This window comes from Mauremys reevesii, linkage group 4, assembly GCF_016161935.1.
Source record: "Mauremys reevesii isolate NIE-2019 linkage group 4, ASM1616193v1, whole genome shotgun sequence".
In the NCBI taxonomy this organism is placed as follows: Eukaryota; Metazoa; Chordata; order Testudines; family Geoemydidae; genus Mauremys; species Mauremys reevesii.
The window spans coordinates 10,209,874-10,231,999 of NC_052626.1; the positions used below are offsets into that span (position 1 = coordinate 10,209,874).

The 22,126-nt window shown below is 42.2% G+C and overlaps 1 protein-coding gene across 6 annotated transcripts in view; it reads left to right on the forward strand.

Moving 5' to 3' along the window:
• Positions 1-22,126, forward strand: part of KTN1 (kinectin 1) — a 112,777-nt gene that overhangs the window by 36,793 nt on the left and 53,858 nt on the right. For all 6 annotated transcript variants that reach the window (XM_039535184.1, XM_039535180.1, XM_039535183.1 and 3 more), the window contains exons 2-7: positions 5,088-5,660; positions 7,382-7,519; positions 9,948-10,124; positions 12,615-12,745; positions 15,373-15,489; positions 19,653-19,793. In XM_039535184.1, the coding sequence (XP_039391118.1) occupies positions 5,138-5,660; positions 7,382-7,519; positions 9,948-10,124; positions 12,615-12,745; positions 15,373-15,489; positions 19,653-19,793 (1,227 nt within the window). In that variant the 5' untranslated portion in view covers positions 5,088-5,137. The remainder of the gene's footprint in view (positions 1-5,087; positions 5,661-7,381; positions 7,520-9,947; positions 10,125-12,614; positions 12,746-15,372; positions 15,490-19,652; positions 19,794-22,126) is intronic.

Below are 22,126 nucleotides of genomic sequence, written 5' to 3' on the forward strand. Positions count from 1 at the left end.
TATCAAATTCATTTTTTCAAGAGAACTAATTTGGCTCACTCACTAACAAAAGAAGGTGGAATTATAGCATAACTAGAGCTACATCACAGTTAAAACTGAAGCTCGCTTTCTGTTGTAAGCCCAACTTTCAAACCCCTACGCTTATTTTCCGAAAAGAGACAAACCTTCCTGAAATTCCCCATGCCGCATCTCATGCGAGGCTCGACTTTGTCTGGGAAGCTGGATTAAAAATTAGGAGTTTTAATTTATGGTGTCTTGAAAAATTGTCTTAACTTTTGTTATTTACTTATTTTGACGGGTGAACTTTTTGTTCTATATGTAACTCACTTCCCCTTGTGGGTGAGGCCTCTGCTGAGCTTGTGTGTGATGACGTAGCATGAGGAGAGGTGGTCTTTCAGATAAGTAGACCCTACCCCCTTAGGGCTTTACTTGTTGATTTTTATCTATAAAATTCTAACTGGTTAGAGTTGCCAACTTTCTAATTGCACAAAACTGAACACCTCTGCCCTCTGCCCCACCTCTTCTCCATGGCCCCAGCCCGGCTCACTCCATCCCCCTTCCCTCCATCACTCGCTCTTCCCTGCCCTCACTCACTTTCACCAGGCAGGGGGTCGGGGTGGGAGGGATGAGGGAAGGAGGTTGTCCCGGTTCCCAGCCAGTGGGAGCTGCAGAGCTGGCTTTAGGGGCGGGGATAGTGCGCAGAGCCTCCCTGACCGCCCATGTGCCTAGGGGCCGCAGGGATCTGGCGGCCGTTTCCGGGAGCTGTGTGGAGCTAGGGCAGGCAGGGAGCCTGCCTTAGCGCTGGACCCCCACTGTGCTGCTGCAGGCCGGTTGGCACTGCTGACTGGAGCTGTCACGGTCCCTTTTCAACTGGGCATTCCAGTCGAAAACCAGATGCCTGGCAACCCTCTAGCTGGTAGTGAATAGGGAGCCAGTTTAGATCCAAAAGCACTGGGGTCATGTGCTCCTGGAAGGAGGTACAGGGTAACAAAGGCATTGCCTAATTCTGCACCAGCCTCATTGCTTAGGGCATGTCTACATTACACTCTGGATCAACGGGCAGTGATTGATCCAGTGGGGGTCGATTTATCGCGTCTAGATGCGATAAATTGACCGCCAAGTGCTCTCCCGTCGACTCCGGTACTCCATCAGAGCGAGAAGCGTAGGCAGGGTCGATGGGGGAGCGTCAGCCATCGACTTACCACAGTGAAGACACTGCTGTAAGTAGATCTAAGTACTTGGACTTCAGCTATGTTATTCACATAGCTGAAGTTGCATAACTTAGATCGATTCTCCCCCGCCTCCCCCTTGTAGACCAGGCCTTAGTCTCTTAAAATCATCAAAATGGCTCCGCCTACAAACTCAAGTTATTTTTTATTGGCTTTGCTGACAAGAAATTCTTATTTCTTTGAAGGGAAAGCTTTCCCTCCAAAGAAATATCAGCTTGTACTCCAGACCAAGTGCAGCAGGGAAACAATTAATAGGCTTCTTAAAGAGGGATTATCAATGAATCCCTGTACTGAGACTGTGGTGGAAAAATACTCCATACGGTTTGTCTTCAAGTGTCCGGATGTAGAAGTGGTCCTTTGCTCTCCTCTCCTTTTAATCTATGGCTGTAGCCAGCACAGAATTCTTACCCAGGACTGTGTGCGTGTGAGAGAGAGAGAGAGAGACGCTATGACTTGTTACTGACTCCAGATACAAAGAAAATAAAATTTCCTGGTAACTTCTTGGTAGGATTTTTGCATATATTTTGACAAAATTTAGGGGGCACCATTGTGGGTGAATGGGCACTGTAAAGGGGGTGGCTAGAGAGGTGACACACAATTTATATGGCTGTAGAAACAGGCTGGGTTCCTTGGCTGCTCATCTCTACATATTCTGATAATCAGGTGTAGGTTTTGTTGCAAAGGGAGTGATAGCGTGTTTGCTGGACTCCATTGACGTGCACACTTCCAACCTTAATTATTTTTAAATGAAGTTCAAAGTTAATGAATTTGTAGCTGCATATTTTCAGGTGGAATTCTAGCCTCATTTTTTTTTTTTTGAATGATTATAACTTTGATTATTATAGGTGGATTCTCTTCTTTTGGCTTCTCCACACAGGGATGCTCAGAAAGGTTAATCCAAACTAAAGTTGTGAATTAAAAGTGGATTAATTTAACTGCATTAAACTCTCATGTGGACATTCTCATTCAAAAACAAAGTGGCCTTGATTCAATTTAGTTTAATTGGCCTATGTACACTTGGTCACTAAAAGTTACCTAGGGCGCTTCAATGTAATACTGTTTCAAACACTTTATGTTAAAATGCACCAGCAGGGTCTACACAGACCAATTAATGTGAAACATGCTAATTTGCTTTGGCAATCATACTCCCAGAGTGTGCATTATCCCACCCTGTAGACAAGCCCTTGGAAACTAATAGTCTAAAGCAGGTTAAAGTCAGGAAAATAAAATTTGTACAGCAATCCAACTCTGTTCCACTTTCTAACAAAGTATATCCATAGTGTCCAAGTCAAAAATAAGAGTAGGTTGTCAATTCTGGGCCTACAATTAGATTTATGGCTTTATTTTGATGTGTGGATGCTTGCATGTATGTTCCCTTGCATTTCTGCTTTGCTTATGTACTCCAGTGTCAATGTGCATGTATGGTAATGTGATGAACTCCATAGAATTCTCTTGACATCTTATACGCTTCAACTCAGATGATCAGTGTTATTACATGATTCATAAGAACAGCCATACTGGGTCAGACCAATGGTCCGCCAAGCCCAGTATCCTGTCCTCTGACAGTGGCCAATGGCAGGTGCCCCAAAGGGAATGAACAGACAGGTTATCATCAAGTGATCCATGCCCTGTTGCCCATTCCCAGCTTCTGGCAAACAGAGGCTAAGGACGCCATTCCTGTGCATCCTGGCTTATAGCCATTGATGGACCTATCCTCCATGAATCTACGTAGCTCCCTTTTGAATCCTGTTATAGCATTGGCCTTCACAACACCCTCTGGCAAGGAGTTCCAGAGGCTGACAGTGCGTTGCATGAAAAATACTTTCTTGTGTTTGTTTTAAACCTGCTGCCTATTAATTTCATTTGGTGGCCCCTTGTTCTTGTACTATGAGAGGGAGTATATAACACTTCTTTCTTTATTTTCTCAATACCACTCATGATTTTATAGACCGCCATCATATCCCCCCTTAGTCGCCTCTTTTCCAAACTGAAAAGTCCCAGTTTTATTAATCTCTTCTCATACCGAAGCCGTTCTATACCCCTAATCATTTTGTTATCTTTTTCTGAACCTTTTTCAGTTCCAATGTACCTTTTTTGAGATGGGGCAACCACATCTGCATGCAGTATTCAAGGTGTGAGCGTACCATGCGTTTATATAGAGGCAAATATGATATTTTCTGTCTTATCTATCCCTTTCTTCATGATTCCCAACATTCTGTTTGCTTTTTTGACTGCCGCTGCACATTGAGTGGATGATTTCAGAGAACTATCCACAATGACTCCAAGATCTTTCTGGAGTAGTAACGGCTAATTTAAACCCCATCATTGTATATGTATAGTTAGGATTATGTTTTCCAATGTGCATTACTTTGCATTTATAAACATTAAATTTCATCTGCCATTTTGTTGCCCAGTCACCCAGTTTTGTGAGATCCTTTTGTAGCTTGTCGCAGTCTGCCTGGGACTTAACTATCTTGAGTAGTTTTGTATCATCTGCAAATTTTGCAACCTGACTTTTTATCCCTTTTTTCCAGATTGTTTATGAATATGTTAAATAGGACTGGGCCAAGTACAGATCCCTGGGGGGACACCACTATTTACCTCTCTCCATTCTGAAAACTGATAATTTATTCCTACCCTTTGATTCCTATCTTGTAACCAGTTACCAATCCATGAGAGAACCTTCTCTTGTATCCCATGACTGCTTATTTTGCTTAAGAGCCTTTGGTGAGGGACCTTGTCAAAGGCTTTCTGGAGTTTCGCAGTTCAGGGCAATTGCATTTGTGTTTCACTTCAGCAAGGGCACCCACTCTCAGCCCTCTGGCTTCCCTGGCCGTCACCTCTGTTGGGTGGAGACACGCAACTCTCTCCTTTCTGACGGGGATGTTTCCAGGCTGAACAGTTCCATGTCTTCACTGTGTTATTCCTAGCAGATACCACACAGTATCTGTGCAAGCCTATTTTATGAAGGTAAAAGCACTACAGAGAAATCATGGAAAAACAATAAGAGACTCTACACATGCTAATAAGCTTACCAGGGTTCCCTCAGCCCTAACATAGGCTGTAGTAGGAGCAGTGCTTCCAAACCCCACCCTGTGGGGTACCTTGTGGTTTCAAGTTCATCACATCTTCAGCTCAGAACCCAGTGTTTTGGGGCCTCAGGAGTCATTTTAAACCTTCCCTAAAGATTGGGGCCCTCCATGGACTAGGTCCTGTCCATTTGCCCTAACCCTGTTTAAAACCAGGATATTTATCCAACAAATCCTTTCTTTGTCTGGGGCAAGAGTCAGGACATTCTTCAAGGTAGGCCAAGATTTAGGCCTTGGTTTTCTCTTTCCTCTTCCCTTCAGCTCACTTTTAAGGTTATAGCATATATCTGGCTATATAATAGGCTGAAATTTGATTTATCTTGGCTAAATTAAAACTTAATAAACGTGGTTTAACTTTTTGCAAAAGGTTTGGATTGAGGGGTGACACTATGTCACCCGTTACCCTGTATTTATTGGTTCTTGCTGGACAGCCTTTGAAGTATTTTGTGATGTGTTTTTTGGTAATTAAAAAATGTAAATTCCTGAAAATCAGGTGGTGGGGAACCCCCCCGCCCCTAAACTAATGGACACTAGTGTTATAAACGGTAAAGCTTTCCTGTACAGACTAAGAGCCTCTGAGAGGTGATTTGTCCAAGGATAACTGATTCCAGAAATTCTTATTTATGTAGATTTTCAGATTTGCACTTAAGAAGTAACTATTAGTTTTGATATAGTAGCCTTAGAAGTAATTATCTAAAAAATATTGTAGTAGTTAAGGAATCTGAAAAAACCTGACCTGAAACTAATTCTTGTTTTTCTTTGTCCTTAGATTTTTTTTTCTTCTTTTTTTTTTAAAGGAAGTAGTTGAGAAAAAGCACAATGGAGTTTTATGAGTCTACCTATTTTATCATCCTCATTCCTTCAGTGGTTATTACAGTCATCTTCCTATTTTTCTGGCTTTTCATGAAAGAAACATTATACGATGAAGTCCTTGCAAAACAAAAAAGGGACCAAAAGTTTCTGCCTTCTAAGACGGATAAAAAGAAAACTGAGAAGAAAAAGAACAAAAGGAAAGATGCTCAGAATGGGAACCTCCACGAGTCGGATTCTGAGAGCACACCTCGGGAGTTTAAACTGTCTGATGCCCTGATTGCAGATGAAGAGCACATACTTCCTGTTCCCTTGGGTCTGACTGAAGCTTCGAGCACCGTTAGAGAACGGAAGAAGAAGGAGAAGAAACATAAGACTGTGCAAGAGGAGCATGTGTCTAAGGAGTCAGAAGGATCCAAGCCTGCAGGCAAGAAAATTGAACCAGTCCCTGTTACGAAACAGCCCACTCCACCCTCTGAAGCAGCAGGATCGAAGAAGAAACCTGGGCAGAAGAAGCCGAAAAATGGAATCGGTATCTCATGTTACATATATTACTTGCATGCCAAAACTGTGTTCTGCTTATTGCAAGGCAATGTAGTATTTAGTTATTTATCAGAACTGTTCTACCAGTTCTGCATTGGGCAAAAGTTCACTTCTCATTTTTAAGGGTTTTTTTGCTTTTTCCATATTTCATCTGGCAGTGATAGTCCCACCCCCACCATTTATTTACCTCTGCCAAAATTGGTGAGAAGTAGAACTACTTTATCTCCTAATTCTGCTTTGTTCTATGGTTTGGCTAAATTGGTCTTAAGCTATTGAAGGCTTGATTACCTCAAAGACTGCAGAAAAATGTTTGCTAGACACTCTCTGGCATCATGCTATCCCAAAATGAGGCCCTAGGACATGAGAGATGAGATGGGTGAGGTAATACTTTTTATTGGTCCAACTCACCCGCCTTGTCTCGCGCATATCCAGGGATCAACATGGCTACAACAGTACTGCAAACTCTAGCACCTAACAGCTGCTCTGATGAGAGTGGGCATACATCAAGCTCTGACTCCTATGACAATTCATTTTGCTTTAAGTTCCCAGGCTCTTTATATAAGTTGGTTACTGCGAAGTCCGATTCCTACGATAAGAACCCTTTCCACTGGGTAATTATCTTGGAGCTGTAAGAAGTAGAAAATTTTAAATAAAATGCTACCTGGAGCTAGAAAAGAAACTGGTACAGCCATTATAGCCAACCTCAGTTACTAGAGTGTAGATCCTTCCTGCAGAAGGCAAGGACGCTGCCTGATCATAGACTGACGTCTTGGCTTGGTTTTTATCCATATTATTGAGGTAGCAAAAGCTAGTATGTTAAATGTGTTAACTACAATTGCTTAAATATGAACAACGGTTTAAAAATTATTCCAACTCTTAAAATAATTCAAAAACAATTGGAGGTCTTGGCCTTTTTACATGCAGCTGTAACCTGTTAGAGACAGAGAGTGGAAAAAAATGACATTGTTGGTTTGTGGTTTAGAATAGAAAAGCAGATGTACTAAATCCTACAGTGTGGGTATTCAGATCTTCTAAGAAACTGTCTCTGTGGGCCTGGCTATGAAATGTGGTTTGAAAAGACTGTTTTAAGGGCAACCACAACTAACTTTTGTCTTTGGATTACAGAAACTGCCATAAACCCTATTGTGTGTTCCAGCTCTGATGGGAAGATCATGTGGTATACTCTCTCCAAAAAGAGATCTGAATGTCTATTAAAAGCAACTTTAAAAGCAATAGTTCCATAACATGGGACATTATTTTCTGTTTCTCACAGTTCCAGTGTTTTGAGTGGGGAGAGGGGAATTGTTTAAGGGGGTGGCAGGAATACGTTGCTGAAAATGAGAAGTTAACTTTTGTAACAAAAAGACCATCAATTTTGGTTTTGTGCTGCAACGCATCTTGATCGGAGTTGTTAAAACTAGAGAATGCCAATTGCCATTTGTTTCAGTCTTTGGTTTCACTGCTCTGTGTTCTGCTTGCATGTCTAATTCCCAGCATTGCTGCTGCTGCAAAGTTTGCTACAATCCTGTATTGTCTTTTGGGTTTAACTTGGCTTTATTACATATGCACGCAAAACTTTAAATTCTGATTAAAGTGTAGGCAAGAGTGTCTTCAGTCTGGAATGCCTTTACTGCTTATTGCAGTTTCACTGTTTAAATGTAGTTATTTGTAAATAGAGAAGTGAATGTCTCTCTCATATCCTTTTTGTAGATGACCAGGATTCAAAGAGTGAGTCATTTACGTCTCCTACCAAAAAACAAGACCCACTGCTGTTCCAGCATGAGATAAAACAAGAAAGTGGATCGGGAAAGAAGAAAGTTTCTACAAAGAAACAAAAAATTGACAATGGTGAGATAATACTACAGAATATTTCTTGGTTCAAATATCATTAACTGGGTATTATGTAAATAGGTGTGCACTTGAGTAGCACAACCAATTTACATTCCCTAAGATTGGTAAAGGAGTAGCTTTTCTAATAAAAAAAATAGGAATTTTAGAGAATAGAGACATTTTAATTTCCTTAAAAGAAAAGAAAAAAATATTCAAAATGGGGATTTGTTTTAGGCTTAAAAGCTACCTAGCTTTAGGCAAAAGTCATTAGAAAGTCTTCAAATTTCAATTACCCCAAGCCTTCTAATCATCCTTTCTCATAATACAATGTCTCAATGGGACATGCAGTGAAATTGAAAAGCGACATATTTAATACTAATAAAAGGGACTAATTTTTGTTTTACACAACACACAAGCCAATGGTACTCGTTACCACCCAATGACACTGAGACTGAGGTGCTTGGTTAGGATTCAGTAAAGAACTTTGTAGGGTTTGGAACCTCCACAGTTACGTTAGGGATAATAAACCCTCATGTTTCGGAGAATAAGCTGCACATGAACTGGTCCAGTCGGTCATCACTTTGCATTTTGATTACTGCAACATCTTTTTTCTGGCCTTGACAAGTACTTTCTTCCCCTGCTCATATCCATTCCAAAGGCTGCTGCAAGTTCATATTCCTAGCCCACGCTTTGACCGTGTCACCCATCTCTTTGGCTCTCCCTTTACTTTTGCTGTCACATCAAACCTAAGCTGCTTGTCTTCATTTTCAAGGCCCTTCATGGTGTATCCCCGCCCTATCATCTCTCATTTGCTATTGAGATGACAGTTCCTGTCTCCAATCAGCCTGTTATGCCAGCCTCCATCACTCATGTATTTATTTTAGAACAAGCACCTTCCTGCTTCCTCCTCACACTTGGGAGAAGTTCCCTGCAAACATCTCCAAAACTGTTATCCTCCTCCAAAAACTCCCCTTAGCCGTGATGCCAAGCTTTCTGCAGGCAATCTTTAGACTGTTGGTGCGCTGAGAGAGACCACTGCCAATCATGCTGACCAATATTTTCTTGTTGTTTCCTCTGACTTCCCTGTCTGTCTTTATCCATCTGCCTCTTGTTCTGTTTGCACAGTGCCTGGCACAGTGGTTCATGATTGGGGCTTCTAGTTGCTATGGTAAAACAAATAGTAAAAATAGCTGTTCACGAGAGAGCTCCTCAGCGGTATCTTATTGCATAATTGTCCATAAGGGAATTTCTTGGATGTTCCTCTGATGCATATGGCGCTAGTCGCTGTCAGACAGGTATTGATCCTGTATGGCATTTTCTTTCTTCAATCTGTTTCAGCCAGAGTGCTAACATTTCTTGGACCGTAGACCTTGCCCAGGCAGAGGGAAATCAACCAAAAACTCAAATAATTTCCAGCACCAGGTCAGCTGAACTGGCATGAAAACCAGTAATGTAGTCAAGAGTCCAACAGTCGAGCAGTTTTTACCCCTGTTTGGATTAGACTCATTTTTCAGCCAGTTTCAGTAAAATGGTGAGGGGGAGATGGCTGTAATGCGCTTGCCTGTAGTATGGCTTCCAGCTGGTTCAGCTAAAATGCTCTTAGATTGAGGTTAGATGTAATGATAAACTTTCCTGAGGTAGACATAACTATGTACAGGATGGGGACTTATGATTCAGAGGGAGTATAGAGTGCTCGGCTAAGCGTCAGAGCTGGTTTCTCTTGCCAGCGCTGACCTGCTGGGTGATCTTGGGCAAATCACTCCACCTCTTTTGGCAGGGACTGTCTCCTGCTGTGGGTTTATACATTGCCTAGCACTGGGGCTCCCAATATAACTCAGCATTTCTAGGCACTACTGTAGTACAAATAACCTGTGAGCTTGCTGTTGCAAAATACTAGATTTCTTAGTGAAATTGACTTCAGTCTGCAAGTATGCTAGGCCTGCCTGCTGTCCCTAGAGTATTCTGCCTAAACAGTTTAGTTTGCTTATGGGAATAACCTGCTGGGTGTATTGCATATAAAGTAGATCAGTACTTCACAAATGTAATAGTCGTTTTTTCCCCACCTTAGACTTCATTAATGCTGAACTCTCCATGGTGTTACAGCCATAGGCAGTCAAGCCTCGTAAGTTACATGAGGCTATTTCATTAAAGCGAAATGAAAGTTGGAATATGAGTCAGTTTAAGTGCTAAAAGGCAATATTGACAAATGTAAATGGAGTTATTAAATCATTGTTTTAGAGACACTCATTTGATTAGTTAATTGAACCCCTGTACTCAGGTTATTAATCTGTGGTGAATAATAGAAATGGGGATTTATGAAACTAGATGATGAAGTTTTTAAAGGGGACCAGGTACATTTCACCCACCACTTTCAAGCATGATGTGCTTAAATTTTGAAATGAAAGATAATTATTATATGACATTAACATGTTCCATGGAACTGTAGTTGCAGCTTTGGTTGATGAGCCTCTTATTCATGCAACTACCTACATTCCTTTGATGGATAACTCTGATCTGAACCCTTTGGTGGAAAAGAGAGAAGTGGCTGATGTGGCAAAACAAGACATAACCGAGGCGATCCAGAAAAGTGGTGCTAAGAAACTGAAGAATGAAACTGATAAAGGTAATGTAACAAAGAGACAATGTAATCAATTTACAACCTTGATTGTGTGTGGAAGTTGCATGAATCTGTTGAGCTGAAGAGATGAATGTTCAACTCCATCTTCAGAATGTCACTGTAAATTGTCAAAATTATTGCAGTAGGAAAGCAGACGTTGATTTTCTTAATCCTGGAAAAAACCCTTTCTTTTTTCCTAGGAATACCCAGTCTTTTGGGGTTTTTGTGACTACAAGGAATTGCTTTTACATTTACACATCCTTTTTTGATCCTGTTTACAGTTCTGGGTAAGGAGCCCAGTTCCCTTAACAACTTCCTGCTGCATATTTGGAGCCCTCTGCCCTCAAAAGAAAGTTCAGAGGAGACCTGCAAGTCTTGCTCCACTTAAATTCATTAGACACTCGCTGACTGTCAGTCCTTTCCTGGCAGGGGTGGCTCTAGACATTTTGCTGCCCCAAGCACGGCGGGTCCGCTGGTCCCGCGGCTTCGGCGGTGCCTGCGGGAGGTCCGCTGAAGCCACAGGACCAGTGGACCCTCCACAGGCAAGCCGCCGAAGGCAACCTGCCTGCCGCCCTAGCGGCAACCGGCAGAGCGCCCCCCGCGGCTTGCCACCCCAGGCATGCGCTTGGAGAGCTGGTGCCTGGAGCCGCCCCTGTTTCCTGGAACCCACCACCAAGCTTTTTGAAAGTCCAGTCATAGGGCTTGGGGGCCTTGGAAACCTGTCTGTTTACATACTCACCACCCCCAAATTTAAGTACCATGTACTCTGAGCAAGCCAGTGTGCCATGAGGCATAAAACAATAGGGACCGAAAGAGGCTGCCGGACACAGCAGGACCCTGAAATGTGACCTTCACATGTTTGAGTGGTGGAAGAGGGGGATGTTGGGAATGAGTGAGGTGGTGACCCATTAGTCAAGCCTGTAAAAAGGATCAGTCTCTTGATGTCCTTATAAACATGATCTAATTAATGACTTGGCAGTGTGCTTTATGGCACTTTGATTTCTATATACGGTAACTTAAATATAGAATTGTAGGGATCCTGGTGACTTTCAGGGGACTTAGCCTGGCACCCCAGCACTTTTCCCCTGTGCTTGTAGTCCAGATGGCTGCTCTATACTACAGTGAGGCTAAAAGCTTCTCAGTTGCACCCATCCCTTGTTTATTCTCTTGAACGTAATTCAAATGTGGCTAATTCTTCTGTCAACTGGGATTTGTCCACCTAATTTAGAAACGTTCCCTTATTTCAGTTGTAAGCTTCTTGGGCACAGGAGCAAGGTTTTCCTCTATTTGCAGAGCACCAAGCACATGTTGCTTTGAGCCAAGCTCTTCTCTTCCTGCCGCGTCTTAACCTACATGACTCCTGCCAGCCAGGGATTTTGGAGTTTCGCTCCATGATAACTGCATTAGTGACGGCCTTAAATCTAGTTACTGCTTGATATGAAGGCCTGTGGTCAAGGCTAATACGGATTTATCTGCTGAATAGAGCAGATAATTAACTACAATGCTCAACATCTTTCCCTGGTCTGTGGGTTTCAGGGTTTTGTCATTCATTGGCTTGTTCTCTTTCTAGGTAATCTCTTGAGTGCTGGTAAAACTGATTCGATTTGCCACCTGTGCTTCTACCACTTCTGTGTTAGTAAATGGGATTTGGTTTTGATTGGACTTGTATCTCAGTACCCACGTCAAATCTTAAAAAGCCCGTTTGGGGAGTGGGTTTGGATCCCTTACTGTTCTTTGTATCTGCTTTTTCTTTATTTCTTTCATTGTTTCCCAATTAATTAGTTCTCACAAGTTTCTCCACTGACATTCATTCTAGTGCTAATTGATGTTTGGTAGGTATATTGAATATGCCAGAACTTTATGCTAAATTTTACTAAAATGACTAAGGGTGGAGTATATTTTTCGGAACTGTTATCATTCATATACCAAAGATAAGCAAACTGGATCTGACTGGTCTCTTCTATCCACATAAAATCAGTCTGTTTTCTAGGAATGAATCAAAGTTATTTTACACTGAGGCTGTTTTATTCCTGAAAATTTCCATTTTCTCCAGTTCAGCGTCATGCTGCTTGATGAATTCAATAGCCTTGCTATTTGCACATCACTCTTACTTACGAAATAATACTAATTGCTCTTTAAATTGGGAACTAAGTGCAAGTTACTGTCTCTTAACCTAAAGACTCTCCTACCTAGTGCACTTAATTCATGTGCTGGTTTTCGTTTTCTTCAACCTGTTTGTTGTTTGATTTGTGGTTGGTGAGTGTGCAAATAGTGATAGGTATTCTAGTAGAACTATATTCCAGAGAGTCAGCTGGCAGGCTTCGTTGTCATTCTGTTCGAAATATAAGGCATATTGTCTTCACTGAATACATGACTCTTTGCTGTTTAATTTCAGTTTGAAACATCATAATACATGTGAATGTGCCTACATGCATTTATTAGTTTGGAACAAAGTAAATGAATATAAATGTAAATGTCGCTATCATTTAATTATAGAAAATGCTGAAGTAAAGTTTAAGGACTTTCTCTTGGCTATGAAGAGCATGATCTTCACTGAAGATGAGGCCCTTTGTGTGGTTGAGCTGCTAAAGGAGAAATCCAGTGTGATACAGGATGCCTTGCAGAAGGTAAGCACTGTAAGAGCTAGATATTACTATTTATTTTTAATACACAGGTGTTTGGAAGGGACACTATTAAGTTAGCTAGTCCAAAAATGAGACTTGCCTGAATAATGGCTGTCATGAAGATCTTGCATTCAGTTCCAGAACGCCTCTTTTTCTACTCACTCAGCGTTGTTTGTGTATACAAATCAATGGTCAGCTATCAATATATGTATATTGGTTATTGTACTAGGTTTCAGCCTGGTAGGCTGAGAGCTGGCTTTGCGCACATGTAAAATGAACATTGATTGGTTGGGGGTAAAAAATAGAGCCATACATTTCAGAAGGCAAGACCTACAAGATGGCGGCACTGCTAAAGCAGCCCTATTTTCTGGCCCTGTCCTTTCTGGTGGAGATGGTATAATATAACTCCTCGTGTTATCGCAGCAGCTTAAACACAGTGGGTCAATTTGGGCTGGTGGCAGGAAGAGTGATTGGCTCAAAAGGGAGAAGGAAATGAATGCTTTCTCACACCTGAGAAAAGGTCACTGCAGCCACTCAGTACAGATGTTTGTTTGAAGTGGGGCCAGACTGTCTGCCTTATGTAAAGTCCAACTCCATTACCTGGGCCCTACAGCAATTTTACTCTAGGTCTTGAAGATAATTTGATAACATTTCCTATGTGAAAAATCTAATGTACTATGTATGCAGCTAATTGTGGTCTTGAAAACAGATAATGCACTTCTGCATCTTCAATACACTCTAGAAACAGGAATTGTCATGTTAAGTCAGACCAATGGTTCATCTGGTCTAATATCCTTTGTCAGTACTTGATGCTTCAAAGGAGGGTGCAAAACCCCAATAAGCATGCTATTGCCTCTCTCTCCATTATTTGGGAAGCTTTCTCATTAAACCCAGCAGTCACTGCATCGTGTGTCTTGAAGGAGTGATATCCCTTACACATTTTGTCTTAGCTAGCAGCTGTCAGATGCTTTTTCATATAAATATCTAAACTTCTCGAATTCTACTAGCCTTTTTGCTTTCATAGCTTTTGGCATTGGGTTCCACAGGCTACTTATGCATTGTGTGAAAACTTTCCTTTTCATAACTCTTTCCATTTGTTGACATCCAAAGAAATTAGAAGGCTCCTTATTTTATATTTTGTCATTTGTTATTTCAGCTACCCTTATGTAATCTCCTATGAATCCCCAAAGTGGTCCTGATACTTTTAATTTCTCATAGATGTTTTTCTATGTCTAAAATCACTTTGTCACCTAACCTGAATCTTTACATTCCTACTATATTCTTCTCGGGATGGGGAGACCAGACCAGAACACTGTGTGGATGGTGTTTGTGTAAAATCAATGTGTATAGCGGTGATATTTTCAGTAGTATTCTGTCTCGTTAATACAGTCTAGCCCTGGTTTGCATGATGTATGGCTATTTCTTGCTATTGATTTGAAGGGAGCTGTTTGAAACATAGAAGTCTTGGCTTCTATAACCCAGTAAGTGTTAACTTTTGCAGGTGAAAATGTCGATATTACCCAATCAATAGCACAGGCTGGATGTGCGTGTGCACATCTGTATGTATAATATGCTTTTATAGAAAAGCTCCCTTTTCACTGTGTACTTTTTCCGGGGTTCGCTATACAGGTTAGTAGTTGTGGCCCTCAGACTCCGCAGAGGAAAGCTGGAAATATTATGTGTCAGTTACTTTATCAAGTGAAGAAGGTATTTGCTTTGTATTATTGAGCTGCTATCAAACAATTGGCTTACTTTACCTCTAAGTATTCACGTGCCTTCTACCTTTCTCTCTGCCACAAACACAAAATGGAGATGGAACCATTAATGGACAAATTTCAAAGAAAACTGAATATGGATCTCCAAGATATTTCACCAGTTATCAGACTTAATCTAGAAATTGCCACATAGTCACAAAAACATTTAGGACGTCTGCCATGAGTCACATAAGTGGAGTTCTAAAACGTCTATGTGCGGCAGAGGTCACAGGAGTTTGTCAGATCTAGAATTTGCCCAGTTCCCTTTTCTTCCATTCTTTTTGCATATAGCTTTACAATAACATCTAATTATATATTAACCCCCTCCTAGGATCAAAATGATTCAATCATGTTGTTGGACTTTGCCGCGGAGTAATATTCTGGCAAGTACAATGTTTTTGCTGTCATTGTTATATGTGGAGGGGAATCGGAAGGCAACATTTCCTCTGTTAGGTAATAAGATGCTTTAGGAGATCAAGCTTGTTGTGTCATAGCAGCACACAACTTCTTTACTACTTCTGTAGATAGCTTCTCCCCAAACCACCACCACCTTAGCTGACCTAAAATGTGGAGAATAATCTGCTCCAGTGCAGCTATACCTGCTGTGCTATGTGTTTTAAAAGCATCTCCTGGTCTAATGAAATTTGTTGGAGGCCTTTTGTGGCAGACCCAAAACTCCTTCTCATGAATTATATTGCTGGTAGCAGGCTGACAAATGATTGCGTGCTGGATTGTGCAGCAGTGGGCATTAGCTGAAGGAGGAAAAAACCAAAACCCCAGTCACGATTACTGCAACTTTCAATATATGTCATAATCGATAATAAAGTTTTAATACTTTCCGCATGTTTGATCACTTTTAATATCCTTTTGCTGTAGGCTATTAAGGGAGATTCAGCTGCAACTATACACCAGCTACAAGAAAAAGACAAAATGCTTGCTGCTCTGAAGGAAGAAGCTGCGGTTGCAAAGGATCAGTTCAAGCAGCTAACTCAGGTGAATATATTGAAGGGAACAGGTATGAAATCGAAAGGAAACTAACAAGGAACCTCATGGAATTTCAGTAAAGTCACTAGTTTAATAGATCAGTGTGAAACAAAAGGAGAGATTTTCTCTTAGGAATTTATCAAGGCTAAGCCTTTTTTTTTTCTTTTTTTTCCCCCCTTCCCTCCACCAAATGCCATTAGTGCATTTGTATTGCTCTAGTTTCCAGGAAGCTTTCAAGATATAACTCCAGCATTTCAGTTAATGGAGTATGTGATTAATTTTAAAAAGTTGTGAGCATAATGTGTTAAACATAAGCATCCTCTTCATCAGTATAAGTAGGCTGGGTGTCAAATATTATGATTTCTAATATTAAAGATATTCATATGCCACAATTTTCAGTTGGTCCATTTCCTGATATCCACAAGCTCCCATGTTCCTATGCACAATGATCAGTGGAATTGAGTGTTAATGGGGAAGGCACAGAAAGCTTAGGTTCTTGATTGTTTTAGCCTGCCAGGTTTATGTTCCCTGTATCCGATCTCTAACAGTTTAATTGTATGGGACACTGGTTTCATATAGCTAAATATAAAACAGTCTTCAGACTTTCTTAATTTGAAGATTTCAGAAGAAGGCAAAATCTAACTAATCCTGTACAACAATTGGTAGATGTTATAGTAGGCAGGAGAAGAGACTGTTTTCGCGGTAGCACTTGCGGTAGAGTGGAGGGGAATAGAGGTAGAAGCAGGAAGGCTTGAAACGGCAGGTATGGACAAGGCGTTTAGTGGGAAGGATTGACTTTTAGAAATGTATCGGGGAAAGTCCAACAAGATATTGAAGTTGAGAGCCTGGGCAGATGAGTGGGGACGGGTGGGGAGTGGTATTTACAGTGCTAGCAAATGGTTTGGAGAAGAGGAAGCTAGCTGTGGGGGGCATTCAGGATGAGTTATTGGAAGGGCATGTGTAAGACTGAACAGAGGGTGCGGTGGCGAGAGAGACTTGGGAGTAGTTCATGTGTAGCTGGAGGCTGAACCTAGGAGACTCAATGAGGTGTAAAAGAGAGGGGGAAAACAAGGACAGAACCTTGGGGAAGGTGGCATGCAGAGTGAAAGGGAAGAACTACTGGTGGAGACATGGAAAGAGCAGTAGGAGTGGTTGAAAGAAAACCCGGAAGCACAAGGAAGACAGCGAAATCGGCAGCATAGACTAGAGCAATAATGGTAGGTGGACATTGTGAGTAGAGCAGGAAGCCCTTGAACTTGAGGACTGTAACCTGGTGAAGAAAATTGACTTCTGCCCCTTCACTCTGCTGAAATGGAAGGAGAATGAATAGAGGGATGGGAAGTGAATGCAATAGCAGTTGACTGTTTCCAAGCTCCTGAAACTTGCGAAAGGAGATATGAGTGGCTGGAATGACCTTGAAGGTTTTGCACAACGGGAGAGAAATACTGGGATAGTTTTGAAAGGCAAGAAAGGGGGAAAATGTGGCCAAGGGGACAGGTAGACTGGCTACCTAAGTTCCCTCTAAGCTGTGTGGCCGTGCTGCAGCCTATTAAGTGCCGCGCAGGCGCTCAGGGCTGCGTGGGGAAAGATGCCTCTCCCCCAGCCCCAGACCTGCAGCAACCTGGGGAGAGGCGCCTCTCCTGTGGTCCCAACCCAACCCTGGCCCGGACCTGCCATGGCTGGGGGAGAGGCACCTATTCTGCGGCCCCAACCTTGGAGCTGCCACTGCGGGCAGAGGTGCCCTCCTCTTCCCCCTGCAGCCTAGGTGCTGCTGTGGGGAGAGAGCTGGGGGGGGTCCTCTCTTCTCACCCCAGAGCTCGCACCCCCAGCTGGAGCCCTCACCCTCCCACTCTCCAAACCCCTCAACCCCACCCCCGCCACATGAATTTGTTATGTGCACCACTATGGAGGTGATGTGTGACACATGTGGTGTATATAACAAAATTCAATCCGCAAGTGCTTGGGAAAAATTAGAGGGAACACTTCTGGCTACATGTTAAATGTGAGATACCTCAGTCTGACATTGAGATAAAAGAGGAAAGGATGTTTAGTCACAGTGGCAGTAACTCTGATCTCATAATGGGTGCATCTCAGAAGAAATTAGCAAGATCCTGGGAGGAGAAGTGCTCCTGGGAGGATGTTTTGTAAGAGAGGTGACAGAGCTGAAAGAAGAGAGAATAAATTACTAGTGCAGGAAGTGTTTGTGTTCTCTGGGGCACGCTGCAGGGCAAGAGGAGAGTACGCTAATTTTAAGGGGTTGCCACAGTTGCGAATTATTGGGTGTAGTGGGATATGAGAGGGGATGAAGTTGTGAATATATACTTTGAATCACAGGTGGAAGGAAGGTGATGAGGGAAGTTTGGATTAATATCCAGACTGTTGCTGGCCCACAACTGATGCACATACAGTATTACGTTTTTAAAGTGTTTCTCAAGGTGTGGAAAACAGTGGTATATTATTTCCAGATTGGTAGAAATCAATACATTGCCGCCTTCTGATTTCCTTAGCAGTTAGGGGAAAGAAATGGCCTGTTCATGTCCCCATAGATGCTCTTGAAAATTAAGCCCCTGCTGCGTTTCATTACATCAGACTGATTAATTCCCATTTTTCCAAAGTGATTTAGGCCTTTCAGTGGGACGTAAGATCCTAAGTCACTCTCTTGAAAACTTCACTCTGAGAAAAGCAACATTATGAGGGTAATAAAGTTGCATCTCAAAGGAGAAAATAGCTTTTATTTAAGTTATAAAAGTTAGTAGTCCTAAGTAAATTGTACATGTTTTCGCTAACTAATCGAATAGAAGCTTGGCAGAATGCCGCAGTCAACATTATTTCCTTCAGCATGCTCACAAATGTGTGTGCTTCCAAGAAGCAGTCCTGAAAATTTTGTCTGATGTTTGAATCTCTGCACCATCTAATAAACCATTAAACCAAATAAAACTTGCCTCTTTATGAGAAAATCATAAACTCATCATCTTGGTTATCCTCTCTTGGTCAGGGAATTCAGTCAGTCTGGATTGTTGAGTGTTTGCTACTAGTCTCTCGAACCTTAGAAGCAGGTTGGTTTAATTGGAGAATACTGAAGATGCTACTGTTGCTGACCCTACAAGACAAATGCTATAGCTCATATTTTATGACATTGTAAAGTGTTTGCACAGTAATGTGGTTCTAATAGTAATATTTGTAGTTTGCATTTAACTTAATGATCATCCTGCACTGAGTATGCAGAATTGGATTGCACTTGACTGATTGCTTGAGATTTAAACCTATACTGTATGATTTAATGCTAGCAGTTATATACTGAATGACTGGCTAGTGAGGGGACCTGAACATTAGACTGAACTCCCCTTTCACTTCAGCTGGATAGTTCATCTGTACTGTACAACATATTTGATCTAAAATGTACAGTACTTTTGCTGCAATCCTATAACTGTGTTCTCCTAGTTCATTAGACAAATTAAATCCTGCCCTTAGTTATACCTATGAAATATCGATTTCACTGGGGCATACAGAGGCAATTGAGGGACGAATTTGACTTAATGTGATAGAAACCCTATTTCACTTTCTCTGAAGCAGCAAGAGACCATTCTTTTCATTGCAACACCCAATTTTACTTAAATTGTGAAATTATGGAATCATAAAAGCAGCAGAATCCTGCGGCACCTTATAGACTAACAGACGTTTTGCAGCATGAGCTTTCATGGGTGAATACCCACTTCGTCGGATGCAAGACGAAGTGGGTATTTGCCCATGAAAGCTCATGCTGCAAAACGTCTGTTAGTCTATAAGGTGCCGCAGGATTCTTTGCTGCTTTTACAGATCCAGACTAACAAGGCTACCCCTCTGATACTATGGAATCATAGGACTGGAAGGGACCTCAAGAGGTCATCTAGTCCATTCTCGAGCTCTCAAGGCAGGACTACGTATTATCTAGACAATCCCTGACAGGTGTTTGTCTAATCTGCTTTTATGTTGATGCTAGATCCATATAAAATATCAGAAACATGTTGCTGGTCAGGCCGAACACTTGAATTCTTCTGTGGGTAAAGAATATTGATTACAGCCATTATCTGATGTATATGGAATGTAATTAGTAATTTATCACCTTACGATTTTTTAGGAGTTTGAGGGGACAGGGGAAATTAACTTTTTTTCCCCCCGATTTCCTATTCAAGGAACTGGTTGCAGAGAAGGAGAGAAGCAACTTGGTTACGACAAAGATGAGAGAACGAATCAACGTGCTAGAAAAGGAACACGGTACTTTTCAGAGCAAGATCCATGTTAGCTACCAGGAAAACCAGGGGATGAAGATGAAGGTAAAGCTCTATGAAAGCCATTTTGATTTCTTGAGAGAAGCACCAATAGATTAATATGAGAAATGACAGTTCTAGCAAAAGGTGCAACACTTGATTTTGTTTCCATATGAATAAACTGCAGGTGCTACCCAGAATCTCTAGTGATTGAGGTGAGGAGTCTAGGATAAATTCTTTACCTAGGTGAAGGCAGCAAGCTCCTATAAATGGCCTTTGTTTTCAAGAGACAGGTCTTGTCATATAAAGTAACATACTGTACTACTTTTCATTCGTTATTTCCCTTATCTGCAAACGACCAGGGGTGAGCAGCATGTCTCCTGGCTGGAGCCAAGGTTTTGGATCTGGTGACTGCAGTTCTAGTCCAGGCTTTGCCACGGTCTCTGTGACTTACCCACCCTGTGCTTCCATTGTCTGTACAATGGACATAACCCCCAGTTCTTCATAAAGTGGTTTGTGATCATCTTATGTTATGTAATTGAAAAGTGCGATTCTTGAGATGCAAAATCTATTTAAATCATCCAGCTCCAGAAAGATGGCCCTCATAGCCATACACATGGATTGGCGCTATTAACAACTTATCTTCTGAATGACATGCTGGATACAAAGCATCCTTAAGCAAATATGTTCATGGAGGGAGGTTATAAAATGCACTCTGCATTGCTAAACGCCTTACTGAAAATCATGAAGGACCCTAAGTATATAAGAGTGGCCACACTGGGTCAGACCAGTGGTCCATTTAGCCCAGTATCCTGTCTTCCAACAGCGGCCAGTGCCAGATGCTTAAGAGGGAATGAACAGAACCGAGCAAGTTATGGAGAGATCCATACCCTGTTGTCCAGTCCCAGCTTGCAGTAGTCAGAGGTTTAGGGACACTCAGAGCATGGGGTTGAATCTCTGAATATCTTGGCTAATAGCCATTGATGGACTTATCCTCCACTCTGCCATAAGATTGTCCTCTGAGGGCTGGCTTTAACAAACTAAGCTAGCTAAGTGTCCAGCGCGCCAGCGCTGGGAGAGCTCTCCCTGTCTGTCTCCCTGTCCACTTCTGTGGGGGGGAACGGGGAGCGCGGAGCGGCGGCGCCCAGCGGCTGGGCTTTGACTACACGCGCTGCAGCAATGCAATTTGCAGCGCTGGAGAGGGTGTGTTTTCACACCCTGCTGCAGCGCTGCAAATTTGTAAGTGTAGCCAAGCCCTGAGCCATCTCAATCCTCATTATGCTATCCTTCATTAACATAGTTACAATGTGACCTAAGAAAAGCTTTAGCTTTATCAAAATGAAAGGCAAACTTGTTCCATCTACAGTCAATCAAAGCTTTGCAGGAAGAAGTATGGCTGTATTTATACCAACTGGTTGACTAAAAACTCAGATTTTAGCATCACTTTTTCTTCTGTGTCGCTGTAGCAGTATTGAGGGGAACGTGGACATTTTAAAATCAAGTGATACGTTTCCAGTGTTTCTGCATACATCAGAGGGCACCCTGTCAAAGTTACTGAAGCAAAGTAAGCTCTCCAGAGTAAGGCCTTTTGCTACCTATGTACAGCCCACTGCACAATAGGGTCCTGAACATGCTGGGAGAGGAGCAGAAGCCTGTGGGGAGAATGTAAATGGAACCCTCCCCGGTTCTTGGCATTCTAGTTCAACTCCCCCTGCTGGTGCACTATGGGAATTAGACTGCAGAGAAGGGAATGCTGTTTGGCTGACAGCCTGGTTATCTGAGCTGCCTGTTGGGTTTTGGGTGCCCTTTCTTCCTGGAACTTCTAGGGTTGTGTGGTATTGAGAGCAGCTTGGAGCCCATGTCAGTGTGAGCTAAATGTTGGCACTCCAGTAGCTTCTGTCTCTCTTTTCTGTCTCACCCCAACAGCAAATGTTTGTCTGACAGCCTTTTTGTATACAAAATCCTCACTGATGAATTAGTCATCTGATGAAACGAGGTCCTGGAACCAGTTTCAGCTGTCACTGAAAGTTTGGCACCAGTAGAGGAGGAAAGAAATGTTTAAGCTGCGTGTGTTTGTAGGCTCTCAACAAACTGGTAGCTCTCACTAGCCAGCCCCTCCAGTCATCTGGCATATGGAGTCTGCCTTCTTCAGTGCTGAATCAAGCATTCTGGCTGCCGGCGCAGCCTTGTGGTGGGAGTCTCAGACTCCTGAGACAACAGGTGCGTCAGAGAAACTGTGTTCAGAGTGCAATAAAAGCACATGCATATCTGAAAAAGAGAGGATCTTATTTTGCTTCAGTTAGAATCTCAGGAATAAAGACAAGGCCCAAACTAGTTTAAAGGGCTGATTTTTCCCCCCTACCCCTCTCCCCTCATCATGATTCATAGTCAATCTTCTC